Source organism: Leucoraja erinacea, chromosome 24 (genome assembly GCF_028641065.1).
Source record: "Leucoraja erinacea ecotype New England chromosome 24, Leri_hhj_1, whole genome shotgun sequence".
NCBI lineage: Eukaryota > Metazoa > Chordata > Chondrichthyes > Rajiformes > Rajidae > Leucoraja > Leucoraja erinaceus.
Window position 1 is genome coordinate 23,148,649 of NC_073400.1, and position 20,056 is coordinate 23,168,704.

Below are 20,056 nucleotides of genomic sequence, written 5' to 3' on the forward strand. Positions count from 1 at the left end.
TTCCTTCCTCATTTACTCACCGCAAACCTCACCATCTCTGCATGGAATTCCAGTTGGCACTTTCATACCCATCCAATCTATCCATTCTCAACTTCCAGCAGGTACACAAAAATGCTGGAGAAACTGAGCGGGTGCAGCAGCATCTATGGAGCGAAGGAAATAGGCAACGTTTCGTCCTGCTGAGTTTCCCCAGCGTTTTTGTGTACCTTCGATTTTCCAGCATCTGCAGTTCCTTCTTAAACACTCAACTTCCAGCAAATGAGAACATTCTTCCTCACAGTCATCCACTCTGCCCACTCTCATGTCAACGGGATATCATTTCACTGTGGATCTAAATTTATCTCCAAGTCACTGTAAGACCAGGCAACAGAGTGTAAAACCACCTGACCCCTCTAACACACAGCCATGCAGTTACTGACTTGCCCATTCACTGCCATCTATTCCTTAACTGTGACTGTCACTGATTAAACTTTTAATTGGACCACCCATTCCATCAGCTTTTCCGTTCCTTATCATTCCACTATTCAGGACATTGTCAAACCATATTGGTAAAAGCCATGCAGTCTACATCAATGACTCCCTCTTCATCCAGACTTCCTTACATCTACACACAAAAAAATGCAATCCTTTTGGTCAGACATCAACAAACATTCACAGTGCCATGCTGACTGCTTTTGATAAATATGTCCTTCCTTCAGGGCCTGTCCCACTGTACGAGGTAATTCAAGAGTTCTCCCGAGTTCTCCCCTGATTCGAGCTTGTGTAATGTACATAGCGGGTACGTAGGAGTTTGTCGATGTCATGTAACGGCTCGTACGAGTAACGCTAGGTACTCGGGAAATCCAGTAAACTCGTGACATTTTTTCAACTGTGAGAAATGTCCACGAGTAAAAAAATACATGAAAAAAATCGTTACTTTTTACTCGTACGAGCCCCTACGTACACATTACACGAGCTCGACTTCAGAGGAGAACACGAGAGAACTCTTGAATCACCTCGTACAGTGGGACAGGCCCTTTATAGCTACCTGTTCCCAATAGCATGCTCTGTATTAACCTTACCTGCTGAAAAGCTTCTTTGGAGCACGGTCCTGGAGATGGATCCAACTCACTGCAATGAGATCAAAGAATCAGACGGACAGGGGGAGAGGGTCAGTGACAGTGAGGTGGGTCACCAGTGGAATTTTGTCTGTGTAGGGTACGTGCAGTGTGTGCAGACAGTGTGCGCCGTGTGTTTGGGCTGTTTTCAGACAAATGTGTGTACACATTTACAAATGTTGCACATATCTTAGAGTGTGAACAAAATGTACCTGATCTGTACATGGAATGTGGAGTGTATACAGAGCACACAGTGTGTAAGCAATGTATTGTATGGTGAACGTCACGTGGAAAGAATAAGACAAGTGTACATACAGTGCATATACAATGTACGCATTGCGCAGTGTCAGACTGGTGTAAATGTACAGAGTGAGTACACGGCATGTAACAGCGTGGGGAGTATATGGGGTGTGGACAGGGAACTTGCACAGTGTGTGGTGTGTGTGGGACCCTCACCCTTCTCTCTCCTCTCGGTGAGCTGCTTCCTCCTGGAGGATCACCAGCCGATCCCGAGCCTCCTGCAGCTCTTGTTTAATCCCCTCCAGCCGAGCTTCCAGCTCCTGGTTGGTGAGATGCAGCTCCTGGTTCTCAGTGCTGGTCTCGTCCTGTTTACTGCGCAGGGACTCGAGCTCCGCCTGTAACTGGAGGGGAGGGACACACGGAGGGACTGTTGCACTTGTGTTGTTCTAACGATAATAATTATCCCCTTAATACTCCAGCCCTTTAAATATTCTTTCATCAAACTGACTGCTTTTGTTTTTGGACAGTATGTCTTTGCAGCAAAGGAAGTAACTGAGGATTTTGGTGGGCTCTCCAAACTGTTGGTTTGTTGATAGATTCATTTATAGATAATACAGAAACCAAATAACCTACAAACCCGCATGTCTTTGGGATGTGGGAGGAAATTGGAGCACCCAGAGGAAACCGCCATGGTCACAGGGAGAGCATGCAAACTCCACACAGACAGCACCCAAGGTCAGGATCAAACAGCGATCTCTGATGCCGTGAGGCAGCAGCTCCACTAGCTTCATTGATTTAGAACCAATCTATTTTCTATTGATGGTGAATTCATGCCTCTTTTTTATAGCTTAATTGCAACAAGGGACTTCATTGCTAACCAGGACTCTGCCCATGTACCAGAGTTCACTTTTAGTAACATACTGTGGGAAGGTCACGCTTTAGCCCAGCTCTACACCCCTTTAATCCGCTGCCTCACAGCGTCAGAGACCCAGGTGCAATCCTGACCTTGGGTGTTGTCTGTTTGGAGTTTGCACGTTCTCTCTGTGACCACGGGGGTTTCCTCCAGGTATTCCGGTTTCCTCCCACATCCCAGAGACGTGCCGGTTTGTGGATTAATTACCCCTAGTGTGCAGGGAATCGAGGCAAATGAGGGATAACATAGAACTGGTGTGAATAGTCGGCATGAACTCGATGGGTCGAACGGCCTGTTTCCATGCTGTATCTCTAAACTGAAAAAACGAAAACCTTCGTTACCTGCTGATCAGCCTCTTCAGAGCACGGCCTCGCATTGTCAGGAGTTCGATTACACTCTCTGTAATGAAACCAAAAGAATCAGGCAAGATGTGGAGGCAGACAATGAGAGTGAGGTGGTCACTGGATGTTTCATTGTTAGATCTCTTCATTCACTTGCAATTAAATCTCAGGCCCTGACCAGTGTACAAGGTGTAGAGGCCATCTGAGGAATACCATATCGTCCCAGAAGGTGGTGAGAAGGCAGAATGCAGTATGGTGAAGGTACCTACACTCACAACATTTAATTGTCCAGACAAGTACTTGAATCACTGGGATATTGAAGGCTATGGACCAAGTGCTGGCAAGTGGGATTTCAATGTATGGGTATTTGATGGCCAGCATGGATGTGGTGGGCTGAAGGGTCTGTTTCTGGGCAATATAATTCTATAAGATCGCTGTTCCTACTCTCATTAGGAAATGCACTGTATTGTCACCAGTGTGTTACACAGTATATGGGATAGGTCACAGACTGTGTTTACACAGAGATGGAGGCTGACAAAGAACTTGAGGGGTGTGTGCACCTGTGTGTGTGGTTCACGCACAAAGTGTGAGCTACGCATAGAATGTGTGGTCTACATGCACGCAGGCGGGACGATATGTGTGCGGCGTACAAGGGGCATGGAACGCCCATACCCATCCTTCCCCTCCAGTCGATCCCGAGCCTCCTGCAGCTCCGCTTGGATCCCCTCCATCCCCGTCGCCAGCTTCTGGTTGAGGCATTTGAGCTCCTGGTTCTCAGTGCTGATCTCGTCATGTTTACTGCGCATGGACACAAGCTCAGCCTGTAACTGGAGGGGAGTGGGGGTGGGGAGGGGGGGTGGGGGGGGGAGTGAGGGGGAAGCAGTGAATGTGATGTCAACCCTCAGGCCAACTACACTTCTCCTTAGATCTCAAACTAGTACTCATGGGAGGAAGCCTCTTTGTTCCAGGAATGACCCAACCATTGCCTTTGCTATATCCAAGGTTCTGGGGAGAAGGCAGGAGAATGGGGTTGAACGGCAAAGATAGATCAGCTATGATTGAATGGCAGAGTGGACTTGATGGGCCGAATGACCTATCAAACCCGGGCCTCTGGTGCTGTACGGCAGCAGCTCCACCACTGCACCATTGTGCAGCCCTGTAAACCAGTGGCGATCAGGATGGAACGCAGGTCTCTGACTCTGTGAGGTAGCAGCTCTACCAGCTGCCTACTGATGCACTCTTGATAAGAGAATTTCCCAGGCACCTATGTTGTGGTACTGTCCACAGTCGCAACTATGTCCTGTACATTTGAAGGTAACATTTAGATAATACACCTGCATCCTAAACCATTGCTCCTTCATTCCACTCACTGGATGCATCGGGATCAGCCTCTCGCAAAAATATTTATCAATCTCTGTGCAGAGCGGCTTCCTCCGGCATACGTTACAAGGCCATCTACGCCCGAACCTCCAGACTCAGGAACAGCTTCATTCCCAGAGCTATAGCGGCTCTGAACCGGCCCTGCTGAGTGCCCCCCACCCCCCCTGGACTGTCTCCCTCGGATGGTCACGTCGCACAGACACATCTGCACACAGTCTGTTTGAACTATTTCGACTATTTTACTGTTCTTTTTTACAATCCATGTTCTCGGGGTATCTAAATCTAAATCTAAATCTTATTAGTTATTTATGTTATGACATCGGATGGAAGCTGCATACCAAATCTCATTGCACTTATGTGCAATGGCAATAAAATATATTATTATTATTATTATTCATGCAGGGAGTAATGAGCCCTCTCCGCTTGCCCCACTATGTGTTGTCTATGCACCAGAGTCCATCCTGAGGCAGTCAGTGAGTGAGCTGCCCCTTTCCCTACTGCGACCTTCCCTCATTACCTGCTGAACAGCTTCCCCCGAGCGTGGACCCTCCAGCCCAAGAGACTGCCTCCACTCCCTGCAACAGGATGAAAACATCAGTGACAGTGACAGGTAAAGATTAATGACAACAATGCCTAGACTACAGGTGCCTCCCTCACCTACGCTCCAAGCCCACGTCCCCTGTTCCACCGCAGCTCATTGTATAACTGCGTCTGATCTGTCTCTTCAACCTGTCTGTGTGTACGGCGTGCGGGATATGTCAGTGTGTTCACAGATTTACACATAGTGCATGGCCTGGGTGTGCACGGTGTGTAGGGTATGTGCACAATATAGGGTGTGAGTTCACCAACCGTGCAAGGAGTGTGTAAACAAATTGAGGGATATGTCTATTACACAGGGTGAACACTAGCCTATTCTCTCCATTTCGCTTGGATTTTCTTACGACATAGAAGGAGGCCAAAGGTAGACACAAAATGCTGGAGTAACTCAGCGGGTCAGGCAGCATCCCTGGAGAAAAGGAACAGGTGCTGTTTCGAATAGAGACCCTTCTTCAGACTCTTCAGACTTCAGTCTGAAGAAGGGTCTCAACTCGGAACGTCACCTATTCCTTTTCTCTAGAGATGCTGCCTGACCCTCAGCATTTTGTGTTATTTTGGTGTAAAGCAGCATCTGCAGTTCCTTTCCACAAATATTAAGAGGCCATTCAGCCCATCGTATTCATATCAGCACCAAGAGCATCCCCAGCAGTCTGTTCATCCATTTAGTTTCCTTTTATCTTCCTCACCCTTCTCTCTCCTCCCGGTGAGTTGTTTCCTCCTTGAGAATCACCAGCCGATCCCGTGCCTCCTGCAGCTCCTGTTGGATTCCCTCCACCTGCAACGCCATCTCCTGGTTGCTCATCTTGAGCTCCTGGTTGCTCATCTTGAGCTCCTGGTTCTCAGTGTTGGCCTCGTCCTGTTTGCAGCCCAGTAACATGAGCTCTGCCTGTAACTGGAGGTGGGGGACACACACAGACACAGTGACCTTCGACCAGGAACTCATTTCATCAGAGCTCAGGGGGAGAGGAGAACGTGTGATGACAAGCCTGGAGCTGACCTTCAATCTCAGGATAGGTTCACACTTGTACCTCCTCCAACCTCATCTACTGTATAAATTGTTCTCGGTGTAGACACCTGGGTGTATGGGCGTGACCAAGAATGGACTTGGCAATCGTTTCGCTGAACACCTACGTCCAGTCTGCCTTGGCCCACGCGACCTCCCGATTGCCAAAGACTATAAACCACCGACCCATTCCCATACTGACCATTCTGTCCTGGGCCTCCTCCGCTGTCGGAGTGTGGCCACATGCAAATTGGAGGTACAGCTTGAGCAGCTTACAACCCATCGGTATGAACATTGAATTCCCTAATTTCAAATATCCCCTGCATTCCCTCTCTCTACATCTCTCCCCCACCCACGTCATCCCCTGTTCCTGGCTGGCTCCACTGTTTGCATCCAGATATACCTTCATGATCACCTCTTCCACAGTCAACAATGGACCAGAGAGAGCAAACCTAATGCCCCTGTCCCACTTAGGAAACCTGAACGGAAACCTCTGGAGACTTTGCGCCCCACCCAAGGTTTCCGTGCGGTTCCCGGAGTTTGCAGGTGGTTGCCGGAGGTTGCAGGTAGTGGAAGCAGGTAGGGAGACTGACAAAAACCTCCCGGAAATGCACGAAAACCTTGGATGGGGCGCAAAGTCTCCAGAGGTTTCCGTTCAGGTTTCCTAAGTGGGACAGGGGCATTAAATGTCACAGTTACCTTGACATTATGGTGCTCCATTGCATTGGGCAATGCCATCGAGTAGATATTTTCAAGACAAATGAGTGAAAAGTGGGCGGCACTTTGGCGCAGCAGTAGAGTGGCTGCCTTACAGTGCCAGAGACCTGGGTTCAATCCTGACTATGAGTGCTATGTGTACGGAGTTTGTACGTTCTTCCTGTGACTGCGTGGGTTTTCCTCGGGTGCTCCAGTTTCCTCCCACACTCCAAACAGGTTTGTAGGTTAATTGGCTTCGGTAAAAAGTGTAAATAGCCCTAGCGTGCAGTACGTGCTAGTATAATGGGGATCGCTGATCGGCGCGGACTCGATGGGCTGAAGGGCATATTTCCGCACTGTACCTTTAAACTAAACTAAACTAAATCCAGATCTTACCGCAGATCCCAGTTTATCAACCTCATCACAAGCCCCATCTTGAGGTGGAGATGAGGTGCGGGAACACGTTGCAAGTTAAAACATGTGAAGTGGCATCTAAGATACACATCTGGTTTACCTGTGCCTGCACCTGGACCAGATTTTGCACTTCTTCCTGTTTGCTGTCTAATTCCTTTTGTAGGTCGTGACTCTGGGCTTGGAACCTCACAACAATCTGAACAGAGGAAGGAAAATGAGCCATCAGTGAATGTATAAATATACATAATACACAATATACTCACACTTTTAAAGTAATTATCCAGAGAGCATGAGATCAAAATCTGCTTTGTTAGCACCAGATACTTTGTCAGCACCAGATACTTTGTTAGACCAGAACTTTGTTTGCACCAATGGCGACACTTTGCGTACGTTGTGTATTGTAGGCAACATCAAAGAATTTCACTGAACCTAGGAACATGTGACAATAAAGTATCATTGAATCAACTTCACCTTTGGCCAACTGGAGTGGCATGGGGTCTGCCATGATTGAGTGCATTCCCATAGTACATGCACTCATAGACTGCATGTAATATTCTGCCTCCGGAATCTCCTGCCAGGACTATCTGCCCATGGTTCCCCCCCCCCCTTGCTACAGATCCTCTTGATCTACTCTCCACAAGCATGTTCTCGTCCCTCTGAGACCATGGAAGAATTTCCTTCCTTCTTTCATTCAAAGCAACCCCATTCTTTAAGCGGCAGCACTCCCCGGTAGCTGGAAGAGCGGTGCTTGTGTTGGCTTACGTCCCATAAAGCACTGGTTGCCAAGGTTGCAAATAAATGCATGTAGATGTTGCCAGGATGTTGCCAGCACTTCGTAGGTTTGATCTATAGGCAGAGGTTGAGTAGGCTGGGTATTCCTTGGAGCGCAGGAGGATGAGGGGTGATCTTATAGAGATGTATAAGATCTTGAGAGGAATGGATCGGGTAGATGCACAGAGTCTCTTGCCCTGAGTAGGTGAATTGAGGACCAGAAGACATAGGTTTAAAGTGAAGGGGAAACTATTTAATACGAATCTGAGGGGTAACCTTTTCACACAAAGGGTGGTGGATGTATGGATCAAGCTGCCAGAGGAGGTAGTTGAGGCAACGTTTAAGAAGCAGTTAGACAGGCACATGGATAGGGCAGGTTTGGAGGGATATGGATCAAATGCTGGCAGGTGGGACCAGTGTAGCTGGGCAAGTTGGGCCAAAGGGCCTGCTTTCACATTGTATCACTCCATGATTCTATGACTATATGAGATGTGATCTCTTGTGATAGGTCAACAGAATAGCCCATTCACAAACTGGTGAACGACACCATGCCACAGATTCTGGGACCTTCACATTTGACAATCAGGATCTTCACAGAACTTTGACCAACGACATAAGAATGACACACAATGTCATTTAAATGCCTTTTAAATGCATAAATGCATAAATGCATAAATGCTTAAATGCTGCCGGTCGGAACGGCTGTTGAATGTTATTGAATGTTATAGAGGGTTAAATTGTTCATGACATGTATTTTAATTTTTAATTGCTATTTATTTTGTAACGAAAACTGAATGGACACTGGTTGAGAAACGTTTTTTTGTTTCCTCTGAGTATGCGAATACTCAGGAAATGACAATAAAGATTTACAATTTACAATTTACAAAAGATTTGAAAGTCATCCTCTGACCTGCAGCCCCTTATTGGACAAGGAAATTATTTCTCAAAATGCCAGCAAGGAATTGATATTTGGTTCTTGCAACCTTTTTTGCTACTTTACATTTTTGGTAATGTAAATATAATGCAAATTAAAAGAAAATTACCATTTAATCTTTAGAAACGTCAATGAGCCGTCTTTAAGAAATTTCCCTTTAACTGAAATAATTTAAGGCATCAGTTCTGTCTTCTTGATTTGTCCAAGTCAATGGACCAATTAGATCCCAGATCCAAAGTCCATTGTTGGCTCAGCTACACAGTCTAACTGGATGTCAGTGAAGTCTTAACTCAGTAAATGTGGTGATCCTCATACAGGCATTCCCCGGCTTACGTGATAAACTCGCACTTACGTAAGAAATTCTTTAGAAACATAGAAACATAGAAAATAGGTGCAGGAGTAGGCCATTCAGCCCTTCGAGCCTGCACCGTCATTCAATATGATCATGGCTGATCATCCAACTCAGTATCCTGTACCTGCCTTCTCTCCATACCCCCTGATCCCTTTGAGCCACAAGGGCCACATCTAACTCCCTCTTAAATATAGCCAATGAACTGGCCTCAACTACCTTCTGCGGCAGGGAATTCCAGTGATTCACCACTCTCTGTGTGAAAAATGTTTTTCTCATCTCGGTCCTAAAAGACTTCCCTCTTATCCTTAAACTGTGACCCCTAGTTCTGGACTTCCCCAACATCGGGAACAATCTTCCTGCACCTAGCCTGTCCAACCCTTTAAGAATTTTGTAAGTTTCTATAAGTTCTTTAAGCCCATCGATGCCCGCATGGTCTCCATGTTGGAGCTCCCTGTGGTGTCCAGGTCGGAGCTCCTACACGGTGTCTGCTTCATAGCTCCCGTGTGCTCTACACGTCAAATAGTAAATCTGCGCGTGTGCAGTGGCTCTTCCATTTCTGACTTACGTAACATCTGGCACAGTATTCAGTATTCAGTATTTATTTTAATATCATTTTAACTGAGTACTTGCATACACAGATGAAACGAAAAAACGTTTCTCGATCAGTTTCCATTCAGTGTAGTTAAAAAAAAAACAGAATAAATACATAGAGAATTAAAAAATTATAATTAATTTTTAGAGAGATAATAATTAATTTTTGAGAGAGATAATAAAAATAGGCCTAAAAATTACAATAAAATAAAAACAGACATTCCGACCGACAGTGGCTTTGCTTTGACAGATGCCTAGCTGTCAAAGTATCGGTGAGGTTGAATGTGTTGGTGAACGATACATGGGGAGGGGACACAGTCCGTTAACCAGTCTTATTGCCTGTGGGAAGAAGCTTTGGAGCATCCTGCTGGTTTTGCAGCTGATGCTCCTGTACCTCTTCCCAGATGGCAGAATGGAGAAGATGTGGTGTGATGGATGATACACAAGGGTCCGCAAAAACGTAAACTTGATGTAAGTCGGGGGGGGGGGGGCATCTGTATATACATATATACTGATCCACATAAAGCGCTGAGGCTGTAGGTGTGACTGGTTTAAGTATTAGCCTATTTAAAGTACAGACAGTTGGCAATACTTACCTCATCCTCTATCCTTTCCTTCTCATTGTTGATTTGAAGCTCCATCTCCTCATAGAGTCTCTGCGTGTCTGCATTGTGTTCCACCATCTTCCTGCGGAAAAGGTAGGGAGGTCAGTGTTGGGCAGAGGTCCTGGCATCTGGCCACCTCACCTCAGCTGTGACCTCTGGGATATTAATAGATTTTCAAGCAGCCTGTAGCAGATGGTAACAGGAATGAAAAAAAAGCAAAGTGCTGGAAAGACTCAGCAGGTCAGGCAGCATCTATGGAGCGAGAGAGAGAAACAGAGGTGACATTTCAGGTCCATGATTGTTCGTCAGAACTTCTGATGAAAGGTTATTGATCTGAAATGTTGAATCTGTTTCTCTCTCCACTGGTGCTGCCTAACCTACTGAGTATTTCCAGCTACTTTTCTTCAGATTTCCATCAGGGAATTATTTTGTTTTCCAGTACTGCTCCAGCCTCAGCAAGTTCCTTCCATAAGCCATGGTACTGTCTGATTTCCTTCAACAAAAGCAAGGATGCTGTCTGATTTCCTTCCTTAAGTCACACCCCAACCATTCCCTCTTCTCCCCTCTCCCATCAGTCAAGAGGTATAGAAGTGTGAAAACGCACACATCCAGAGTCAGAAACAGTTTCTTCCCAGCTGTTATCAGGCAACTGAACCGTCTAACAACAACTAGAGAGCAGTCCTGAGCTCCAATCTACCTCATTCGAGACTGTCGGACTATCTTAGATTGGACTTTACTGGACTTTATCTTGCACTAAACGTTATTCACTCAGTACACATTCCAGGCACACATCACCCCTGTGTAAAAAAAAATCCTTTAAACTTTGCCCCTCTCACCTTAAAGCTGTGCCCTCTGGAATTTGATTTTTTTCATCCTGGCAGAAAGATTCTGACTGTCTACACCCCTCCTGATTTTATATTTTTCTAACAGATCTCCCCGCAACCTCCGGTATGTGAGGTACAAGTGCGGTGTATTTGCTGCCTCTTTAACGTGACTCAAGCTGGTCTGGGTGCTTCTCTGCTTGGTCTGCTGAGGGAGGGGAGCCAGACTGCAGGAGGGGAGGATATTTCCCTTGCCTTAGGCTCTAGAACAAGGGGCAGAGCCTCAGGTGACAGAAGAAATGAGGCCGCGACTAGTTCCCAGAATGCGGAAACTCCTCTCGATCATGACGGAGACGCACCAGAGACCACCAGCAAACATGTGACGACCATGTGGCGATCATGAGGGGAGCGCAGAGCCTCCTGCACTAGCCTAAAAAGTCGCGTAAGTGGTTCAGGCCCTTGAAGAGGTATGCGGAGGGCGGATATGCTATTGAGACCAAGAATCAGCTATGATGATACAGAATAAGACCATTCCCTTCCCCTTCCATCTACAGTATATCCCTCTCTCTGGCTTTCTATTTCACTCTTCTCTCCTTATCTGACACCCTTCTGCCTCATTTCCATCCATTTTCATCCAGATTTAAAAGGCCGCATGTCCATTCCCTCCACAGATGCTGCCTGACTCGCTGAGTTACTCCAGCACTTTGTGTTTCACAGAAGGCAGTGGATGGGTGTTTCTGTGTTAAATCAGTGGTGGGCCACAGAAAGCTGCAGACATACCTCCAGTGGAAGGTCGGACTGGACAACCTTCGTGAGAGTGAGGAAGGAATAGGTTTGAATCCATTGGGCAAACAATTTTTTTAATGTTAAACTACAGACACTGGAAATGTAAACTGTGATTATTTTTATTCTGTTCCAGCTACTTAAGCAGTTAGATCAATGATCTCATCCTTCCAGTTACAAACCTCAAGAAATTAAAAACGATTTGAGGCACAGTTTAACGCTTTAATTCCTTGCGTAATCCTCATAGGTTCATAAGTTATAGGAGCAGAATTAGGCCATTTGGCCCATCAAGTCTATTCTGCTATTCCATCATGGCTGATCTATCTTTCCCTCTAACCCCATTCTCCTGGAGAATCTGAACAGCATCTCCTGCCAGGTTGGTAGATACACTCTGAGGTACGTTCTCCACTTCACATGTGGAAGCAGCGAACACTTAAGAAGACAAACATTTATAAATATAAAAGTGAAGAGAAAGGCTGAGATGGGACCAGAAATAAACGGTTGTGAAAGAAACGCAGGAAGTGCTGGAAATACTTAACAGGTTGGACAACTCTGCAGGGAGAGAAATGGTGAACATTTCAGATTGATGAAAGGTCATTGATGGGAAACATTAACTCTGCTTCTCTCTCCACAGTCGCTGCCTGACCTGCTGGGAGTTCCCTGCATTTTCTGTTTTTTTATTTCAGATTTCCAGCATCTGCAGCTTGTTTTGCTTTTGGATTGCAGTTGGTGGGACATTACTCACTTTTTTAGGGTGCGTTCCAAATCCTCCTTCTCATGCAGAGTGTCCTGGATTTGGCCAGTCACTTTGGATAGGAAGTCCTCCAGGTGCCCCAACAAGTTTGGCTCGTTGCGTCTGAGCTGGATCCACAGCTTCCAAATCTCTGACTTACTGATACAGAGAGAGAGAGAGACAGAGAGAGAGAGAGGGGGAGGGGGAAGGGAGAGAGGGAGAGGGAGATAGAGCAGGTGAGGGGGAGAGGGAGGGGGGAAGGAGATAGAGCGGGAAGGGGAGAATGGGAGGGATGGAGGTGGAGATGCAGAGGGAGAGGAAGAGGGAAGAGAGAGACACAGACAGAGACAGAATGAAAGAGAAACAGAGGCAGACAGAAAGAGAGTGAGAGATCAAGAGAGACAGAGATAGAGAGAGAGAGAGAGAGAGAGAGAGAGGGTCCAAGAGAGAGGGAAGAGAGAGAGAGAGAGGGAGAGAGAGAGAGACAGAGAGAGAGGGAGAGAGAGGGAGAGGAGAGAGCAAGAGCCAAGAGATAGGGAGAGAGAGACCGAGAGAGAGAGAGAGAGAGAGAGAGAGAGAGAGAGAGAGAGAGAGACAGACAGAAAGAAAGACAGGCAGAGTCTATTAGTTCTATTAGTTCTACAAGCAGAGTTAGGCCATTCAAGTCTATTCCACCATTCCACTATTCCACCATTCAATCCCGGCTGATCTATCCTTCCCTCTCAACCCCATTCTCCTGCCCGCCCTATAACCTCTGACACCCATACTTATCAAAAATCTGTCAATCTCCGCCTTAAAATATCCATTGATTTGGCCTCAACAGCCGTCTGTGGTAATGGATTCCACAGATTCACGACCCTCTGACTAAATATATCCCTTCTCATCCTCTTTCTAAAAGTACGTCCTTTTATTCTGAGGCTATGTCCTCTGGTTCCATGCTTTCCCACTAGTGGAAACATCCTCTCCACATCCACTCTATCCAGGACTTCCACCATTCGGTAAGTTTCAATGAGGTCACCCTCCCCCCCCCGCTCCTTCTAAACTCCAACGAGAGTACAGGCCCAGTGCCGTCAAATGCACATCATCATACATTAACCCAATCATTCCTGGGATCATTCTTGTAAACCTCTTTTGGACCCTCTCCAGTGCAAGCACATCCTTCCTCTGATATGGTACCCAAAACTGCTCACAATACTCCAAATGCAGTCTGACTAGTGCCTTACAAAGCCTCAACACTCCTTCCACCTTTGGGAATTATTCTTCCCTTGGAGAGGAACGGAGGCGCTCCCTGGCAAAGCCGTAACCTTCAGGAGTAACTTTTGGGTTTTCACACTTACTCTTCAAAGATGACAGTGGCTCCCAGTTTCCCCATCAGTGTGGCAAACTGATGCTTCTCCTCATCTTCAACGTCAACCTGGTCCTGGAGGCTGTGGGAGTGGGAGTCGCAGTACTGGGGTTCGGTAGCAAGCTTCAGACATGAAACATCCTTGTCCTCCCCCTGGTCGCTCAGGAAGTGGCCTGGAGGTTAGAGGAGAATCGGGACATGACTGACGTAAGGGACAACATCATCGTAGCCATCCCGATGCACCAAGCCAAGCCTTAATCAGCCTTAGAACTTGTGGATCTAATCAATCCAATTCAATCAATTGTTAATCAGGGGTAACATCGCAGACTGATTAGCTCACCATTACTCCCAGATCCAAAAATGGGCCAATGTGGACCAGGGATCAGGGACAGTCAGGATTGGTGGTTCCCAGTAGATCAACCGAGCTCTGGGTTCATCATTCTCCAGTGTCACACACTCTCCCTGTGTCCACACGCTCCCCCCACCCTCCACACTCTCCTCATTGTCCACACTCAGTACGGACTCGGTGGGCCAAAGGGCCTGTTTCCAACTGTATCTCCAAACTAAACTAAAGAGAGTTTACAGAGTTTTATTCTGAACTTACTCAGCCCCTCAGTAAGCTGTTCAGGGGTCAGAATGCCTTTGGTGTCCACATCCAGCTTATCAAACACCATCTCCAACTCCTCTGAACTGAAGGGAAACTTCTGCTGCAGCTTCTGTTGATAGATCGAGACAGCGGTAAAATCATGCAGACACACGCATACACTGGGGCATGCATGCTTGCAACAATGTTAGCATGCATGCATTGATGCTCTCACAGATACACAGACGCATGCAAAATCATGCAGGCACGTGCATTTGTGTGGGCATGCATGCTTGTAAAAATGTTTGCCTGCATGCATCGATGCTCTGACACATACACGCATGCATGCACACACAAGTGCAAGCACAGATGCTACATTCACAGAAACATGCCGTCACACACACATGCAAACAATAAAGCTCCTGGTGCAGGAGGCAACATGTTGATCTGGGGATAGAAGATTGATCGAATAACGGGTGATAGAGGGGAAGCATACTTTGATCTTTCTCGGGTTGGTGGGATGCTACAAATGTTATGTCCTCGGGATCACAGCTGAGAACTCAACTCTGTACAATACTTAACACTATTTGCTGAAGGCAATAAAGGTACGATCGTTAAATTCGCTGACGACACCAAGGTAAGCGAGAAAGTGAGTTGTGAGGAAGACAAAAGGAGGCCACAAGAGGACATGGAGAGGTTAACAGAGTGGCAAATTGAGTTTACTGCAGGGGAAAAGTGAAATTGGTGCAATTCCATTTTAATATAAAGCATATTACCTAAATGACGGTAAATGGCAGAGAATAAATTGCAGAGAATTGAGGTCACTCAAGGCCACCAACATAATCAAGGCCGAGTCTCACCTCGTCACTCCCTCTTCTCCCCTCTCCCATCAGACAAGAGGGACAGAATTGTGAAAACGCACAACTGAAGGTAAATAGATCTGTGGTGCTACTTCTGTACTCTGGGTGAGATGGGTTGTTCCCATGAAGGGTTTTCATCCTGAACATTAACTCTGTTTTTCTTCGCACGTATCTGGCCTGACCTGTTCAAACAGTTTCAATCTTTATTTCAGAGTTCTGGTGTCTGGAATGTTTTTGTATTTTTTTCTATTAGCTTATGGTGTTAACTAATGTAATTCTCCACACTTATTATTTGCTGCAGTGTAAATCAGTCTTACCTAGATAATGAAAGGGTTGTGTTTTTACAGAACTTTGTAAATCAACTTTGTCCATCAGTTTAGAAACCACAGAAAGATCAATCGATCGGGTAGCCGTACCCGAATAAAGAATACTTTATACTCTATTGTCACATGTACCTAGATACAGTGAAACCCCTAAAATCATATAGCAGTCCTCACCTAGGCAGTGTTGTATACCTCTCCACGGAATTGTAATGAGTGGCTTCAGAACCATAATAATACTGATAAGAACAATCTCTAAAGGTGGAGTGCAGGAAGAAGCTAGTTCTGCTGATCACAAGAACAAACATTTGTACCTAAATTGGACTTTTGAATGTAATAAGATTATGGGAGCGTGTTCATACGCAGGGGTGTCCATAGGTTGGGCATCTGTAACCCAGAGAGGGTCTGTATTTAGTTTAATTTAATTATTTATGATGGAGCACTCCATGTCTTGGTGACTCAGTGGTGTGGGGTTTAGACAGAAGAGAGGACAGTAGAGATATCTTACCTGCATGTCTTCCCGTGTGATGAAGCCCCTCTCACCCACGCCGCACTCCTGGAAGAACTCGTGGACCTTCTCCATGACGAACTTCTCCCCGAAGTTCTGCTTCTCCCCTTTGTCCTCCTCCACCTTGGGTTCCTGGGATTCAGGTAAATTCCTCCTGCGCCTCGCTGTCCTCCGGCTTTCCCGGAATAACTTTTGGGACTTGGGATTCGGGTTATCTCGCTCAGCCATCTCAACGCAACGATCCTTCTCTTCCGGCCTTTCTGGGAGACGGAGAAACGGAGCTGAGCTAACTGGTCTGGTTCAATGCAAATTATTCATCGAATTATGTCAAGGAAATGAGAATTAAAAAAGGACTTTCCATAAATATGCCGAGGAGCGATTAGTTAATGCCCCTGTCCCACTTAGGAAACCTGAACGGAAACCTCTGGAGACTTTGCGCCCCACCCAAGGAGTCCGTGCGGTTCCCGGAGGTTCACAGAGGTTTTTGTCAGTCTCCCTACCTGCTTCCACCACCTGCAATCTCCGGGAACCGCACGGAAACCTTGGGTGGGGCGCAAAGTCTCCAGAGTTTTCTGTTCAGGTTTCCTAAGAGGGACAGGGGCATAAGGAACAATGTCGGTGTAGAAATGCTGGTTTACACAAAAGGACACAAAGTGCTGGAGTAACTCAGTGGGTCAGGCAAGCATCTCTGGAGAATATGGATAGGTGACGTTTCAGGTCGGAATCCTTCTTCGGACTCAACAATGTCAGCGTGTTCGACCAAGAACCACGTGATGAAAATGACAGGGGTTGAACAGGCTAGTTGCAGGAAGATTGTTCCCGATGTTGGGGAAGTCCAGAACAAGGGGTCACAGTTTAAGGAGAAGGGGGAAATCTTTTAGGACCGAGATGAGAAAAACATTTTTCACACAGAGCGTGATAAATCTCTGGAATTCTCTGCCACAGAAGGTAGTTGAGGCCAGTTCATTGGCTATATTTAAGAGGGAGTTAGATGTGGCTAAAGGGATCAGGAGATATGGAGAGAAGGCAGGTACAGGATACTGAGTTGGATGATCAGCCATGATCATATTGAATGGCGGTGCAGGCTCGAAGGGCCGATTGGCCTACTTCTGCACCTATTTTCTATGTTTCTATGTTTCTATGTAAGTGATAGGTGGATACAGGTGGATACAGGATACAGGGAGTTTGGATTGGCAAGTGGTTGGATAAAGAGATAAAATTGAGAGTGTAGTGAGTAGTATTCTGTAATAACTTCTCAGAGTCAAATGGGGTCAATTTCTCTCAAGCCAAATTTGCCGGGTGGCACGGTGGTGCAGCTGGTGGAGCTGCTGCCTATCAGTGCCAGAGACCTGGGTTAGATCCTGATCTCGGGTGTTATCCATGCTTGGAGTTTCCATGCTCTCCATATGACTATGTGGGTTTGCTCCAGTTCTCCCTATAGCCCAAAGCCAAGGGGGTCGGTAGGTTGATTGGTCACTGTTGTGTATGGGCGAGGGGTGGAATTTGGAAAGAGTGGTTGGCTTGTGAGGTAGGATAGGTTACAGGAAGGAAGTGGGACTGATGGGACTGTTGTGGTGAGCTCGCTCGCATGCGATGTCAACCAACATCACTCAGCCTCGAATGTCCTGACAGTTCAACAGCGGAAGAAGGACTGAGAAACATTGACTGGAGATAAAATTGAGAACACTCCTCATAGCATGGCGGGAGAGGCATGTAATGATGGTGAGACGAGGCAGAATGCGTTCTTGGATTTGGTGAAGCCAGGTTGTGCGCTCTGAATGAGACCAGATCTGCAGGCTGCCATTTTGTTCTCCTCTCCTCCTGATGGGGCCGTTGTGGTGAAGGCCAACATGGCTCATGCCTGCCACCTACTGGTGGTATTCCAGTTCAAATTGAACGATGTTACACCAAGCTCGAAAACACCGGCCCAAACTTATAAATAGGGAAGTTTTGTATGTTTTTATTATTGGACATTTTTGACCATCATTTTTATATATTTTTATTCTTTATTCTGAAAATGGAAAAAAAAGATGGCCCCATTTGCAGAGTTTTAACAGTTGAATCATGTAATGTTGTTACTCAATGTATGAATATTTTGAACAATGTCATTAAGATTCAACCATAGGCCAAAAACAGGAAACAATGCCAGTTGTGTAGGAAGGAACTGCAGAGGCTGGTTTAAAAGATAGACACAAAATGCTGGAATAACTCAGTGAGACAGGCAGCATTTTCTGGAGAGAAGGAATCAGTAACGTTTTGGAGCGAGACCCTTCTTCAGAACATTTTTATTCCCCTTGACTTGGCCTAACTGTACAGTTGGTCTAATTCAAGGGGGATGAAAATGTTCCAACACTTGTTCCAGGTCCCTACAACTGGAAATACCAGGAATAACCAACCAGGAGTCATCAAAGCGACACAAAGTACTGGAGCAACTGAGCTGGTTAGGCAGCATTTCTGGAGAATATGGACAGGCAATATTTCCGTTTGAGACTCTTCTTCACTCTGGCACTGTTTCCTTTACTGCTCCAGAGAGGCTGCCTGACCTGTTGCATTATTCCAGCACTTTGTGTCCTTTTGTGTGTTAACCGGCATCTGCAGTTCCTTGTTTCTAGAACAGAATCAGTAATAGGAATCCCTAATAGGTCCCAACAATAGGAATCATTAACAAGGCCCAACAATAGACCTCATTAATAGGATTCATTTGCAAGGCCTACTGACAGGTCTCAATACAAAATATTGCCAATTGACCCAAATAGCCACCATCAACAGGATGTGCCGTGCGCGAACTTTGTGGGCCAAAGGGCCCCCTAAATTAAACACACACCCCCACACACAGAAACACACACACACACACCATCAGCTCCCCACATAAACACCACATGCATGAGCCCACACTCTCTCTCTCACAAACACATAATACATATACACAAGCATCCCTATATGGACACAAAAGTGCACATACACAGACGTACATGCACGACTCGCACAGTAGAAGCCAACATACATGCACACCTACACACATGACCCGGGACACTCTCTACAACAAGACCCCCAAATAGCAAGCTGCCAAAGATCCCCGGAACAACCCTGTACTCACAATCAGTGTGCACGTGGATGCGTATAGCTTCACACACTCAGCATGCACCATCTCACGACCCACCACAGGTCATTATACTCACACACAGAACGACTCCCTCAGTGCAGACGCATGCTCCTGGAAACGCAGTTGTGTGCTCCTCCGTTAGTCAGGGGATGTAGTCTCTACTTTCCTAGGGCTGGCAACAGCCCGTCCCAGTAACTGCGTGGATGTGTGTGTGATAAACCCCCCGATCTAGAGAAACTCTGGCCCAGCTCCGCACCCCACGTCCTCCGTGCACATTCTGTGCTGTGAAGAAATGCCAGAGTCATGACTTGCATCAGTCTTTCCGTTGATTTTATCGGGTTGAGTTTAAGCAATAACCACGGCAGCAAGTGAAACTTCCTGTGAAGGGGGCGGGGGAGGCAGGATTCGCTGTGGTCATGGTTTGTTGTCATTAGTTCTTTGTGTTCAGTGGGAAAGGACAGGTATGTGGAGAACCTGGGCCTATGCACTTGGTGAATGGACAGACTTCTAAAGTACATTTAGAGATACATCACAGAAACTGGCCCTTCAGCCAACCAAGTCCGTGGCCACTAGCAATCACCCTGTACACTAGCATCATCCTACATACTAGGGACAATCTACAATTTTTACCTAAACCAATTACCCTACAGACCAACATATGTATTGGAAATGTGAGAGGGAGCCAAAGAACCCAGAGCAATCCCGTGCAGGTCAGGTGGGGGGGGGGGGAGGGGAGGGGGGGAGGGGGGGGGTGGGGAATGTGAGAGAGAGTAGATTACAGATAAATAAGTGGGGGAATGGGATTGATGGGATTGCACAGAGCTGACACAGCCTCGACGGCCCAAATGGCCATTTTCTGCCACATAATCAAATATAATTTCTTTATCACTGGAAAAACATCCCTATCTCAACGTTTAAGAAACATTTGGACAGGTTCATTGATAGGACAGGTTGAGAGAGGTATAGGCCAAACTCACTCAGGCGAATGGGGCTAGTGTAGATGGGGCATGTTGTCCGTCTGGGCAAGTTGGGCTGAAGGGCATGTTTCCACAATGTATGACTCTAT

At 46.5% G+C, this 20,056-nt stretch overlaps 1 protein-coding gene across 1 annotated transcript in view; it reads right to left on the bottom strand.

The window, feature by feature from the left end:
* The window catches only part of LOC129708792 (EF-hand calcium-binding domain-containing protein 4B-like), a 62,791-nt gene extending 43,459 nt beyond the window's left edge, over window positions 1–19,332 (bottom strand). Inside the window, 13 exon segments of the mRNA XM_055654763.1 lie at window positions 1,062–1,110; window positions 1,554–1,738; window positions 2,592–2,649; window positions 3,264–3,418; window positions 4,489–4,546; window positions 5,255–5,460; window positions 6,782–6,877; window positions 9,926–10,016; window positions 12,284–12,430; window positions 13,609–13,789; window positions 14,221–14,332; window positions 15,888–16,147; window positions 19,067–19,332. Of these exon segments, the coding sequence (XP_055510738.1) occupies window positions 1,062–1,110; window positions 1,554–1,738; window positions 2,592–2,649; window positions 3,264–3,418; window positions 4,489–4,546; window positions 5,255–5,460; window positions 6,782–6,877; window positions 9,926–10,016; window positions 12,284–12,430; window positions 13,609–13,789; window positions 14,221–14,332; window positions 15,888–16,115 (1,566 nt within the window). The 5' untranslated portion in view covers window positions 16,116–16,147; window positions 19,067–19,332.
* Window positions 19,333–20,056: the final 724 nt, after the last annotated feature.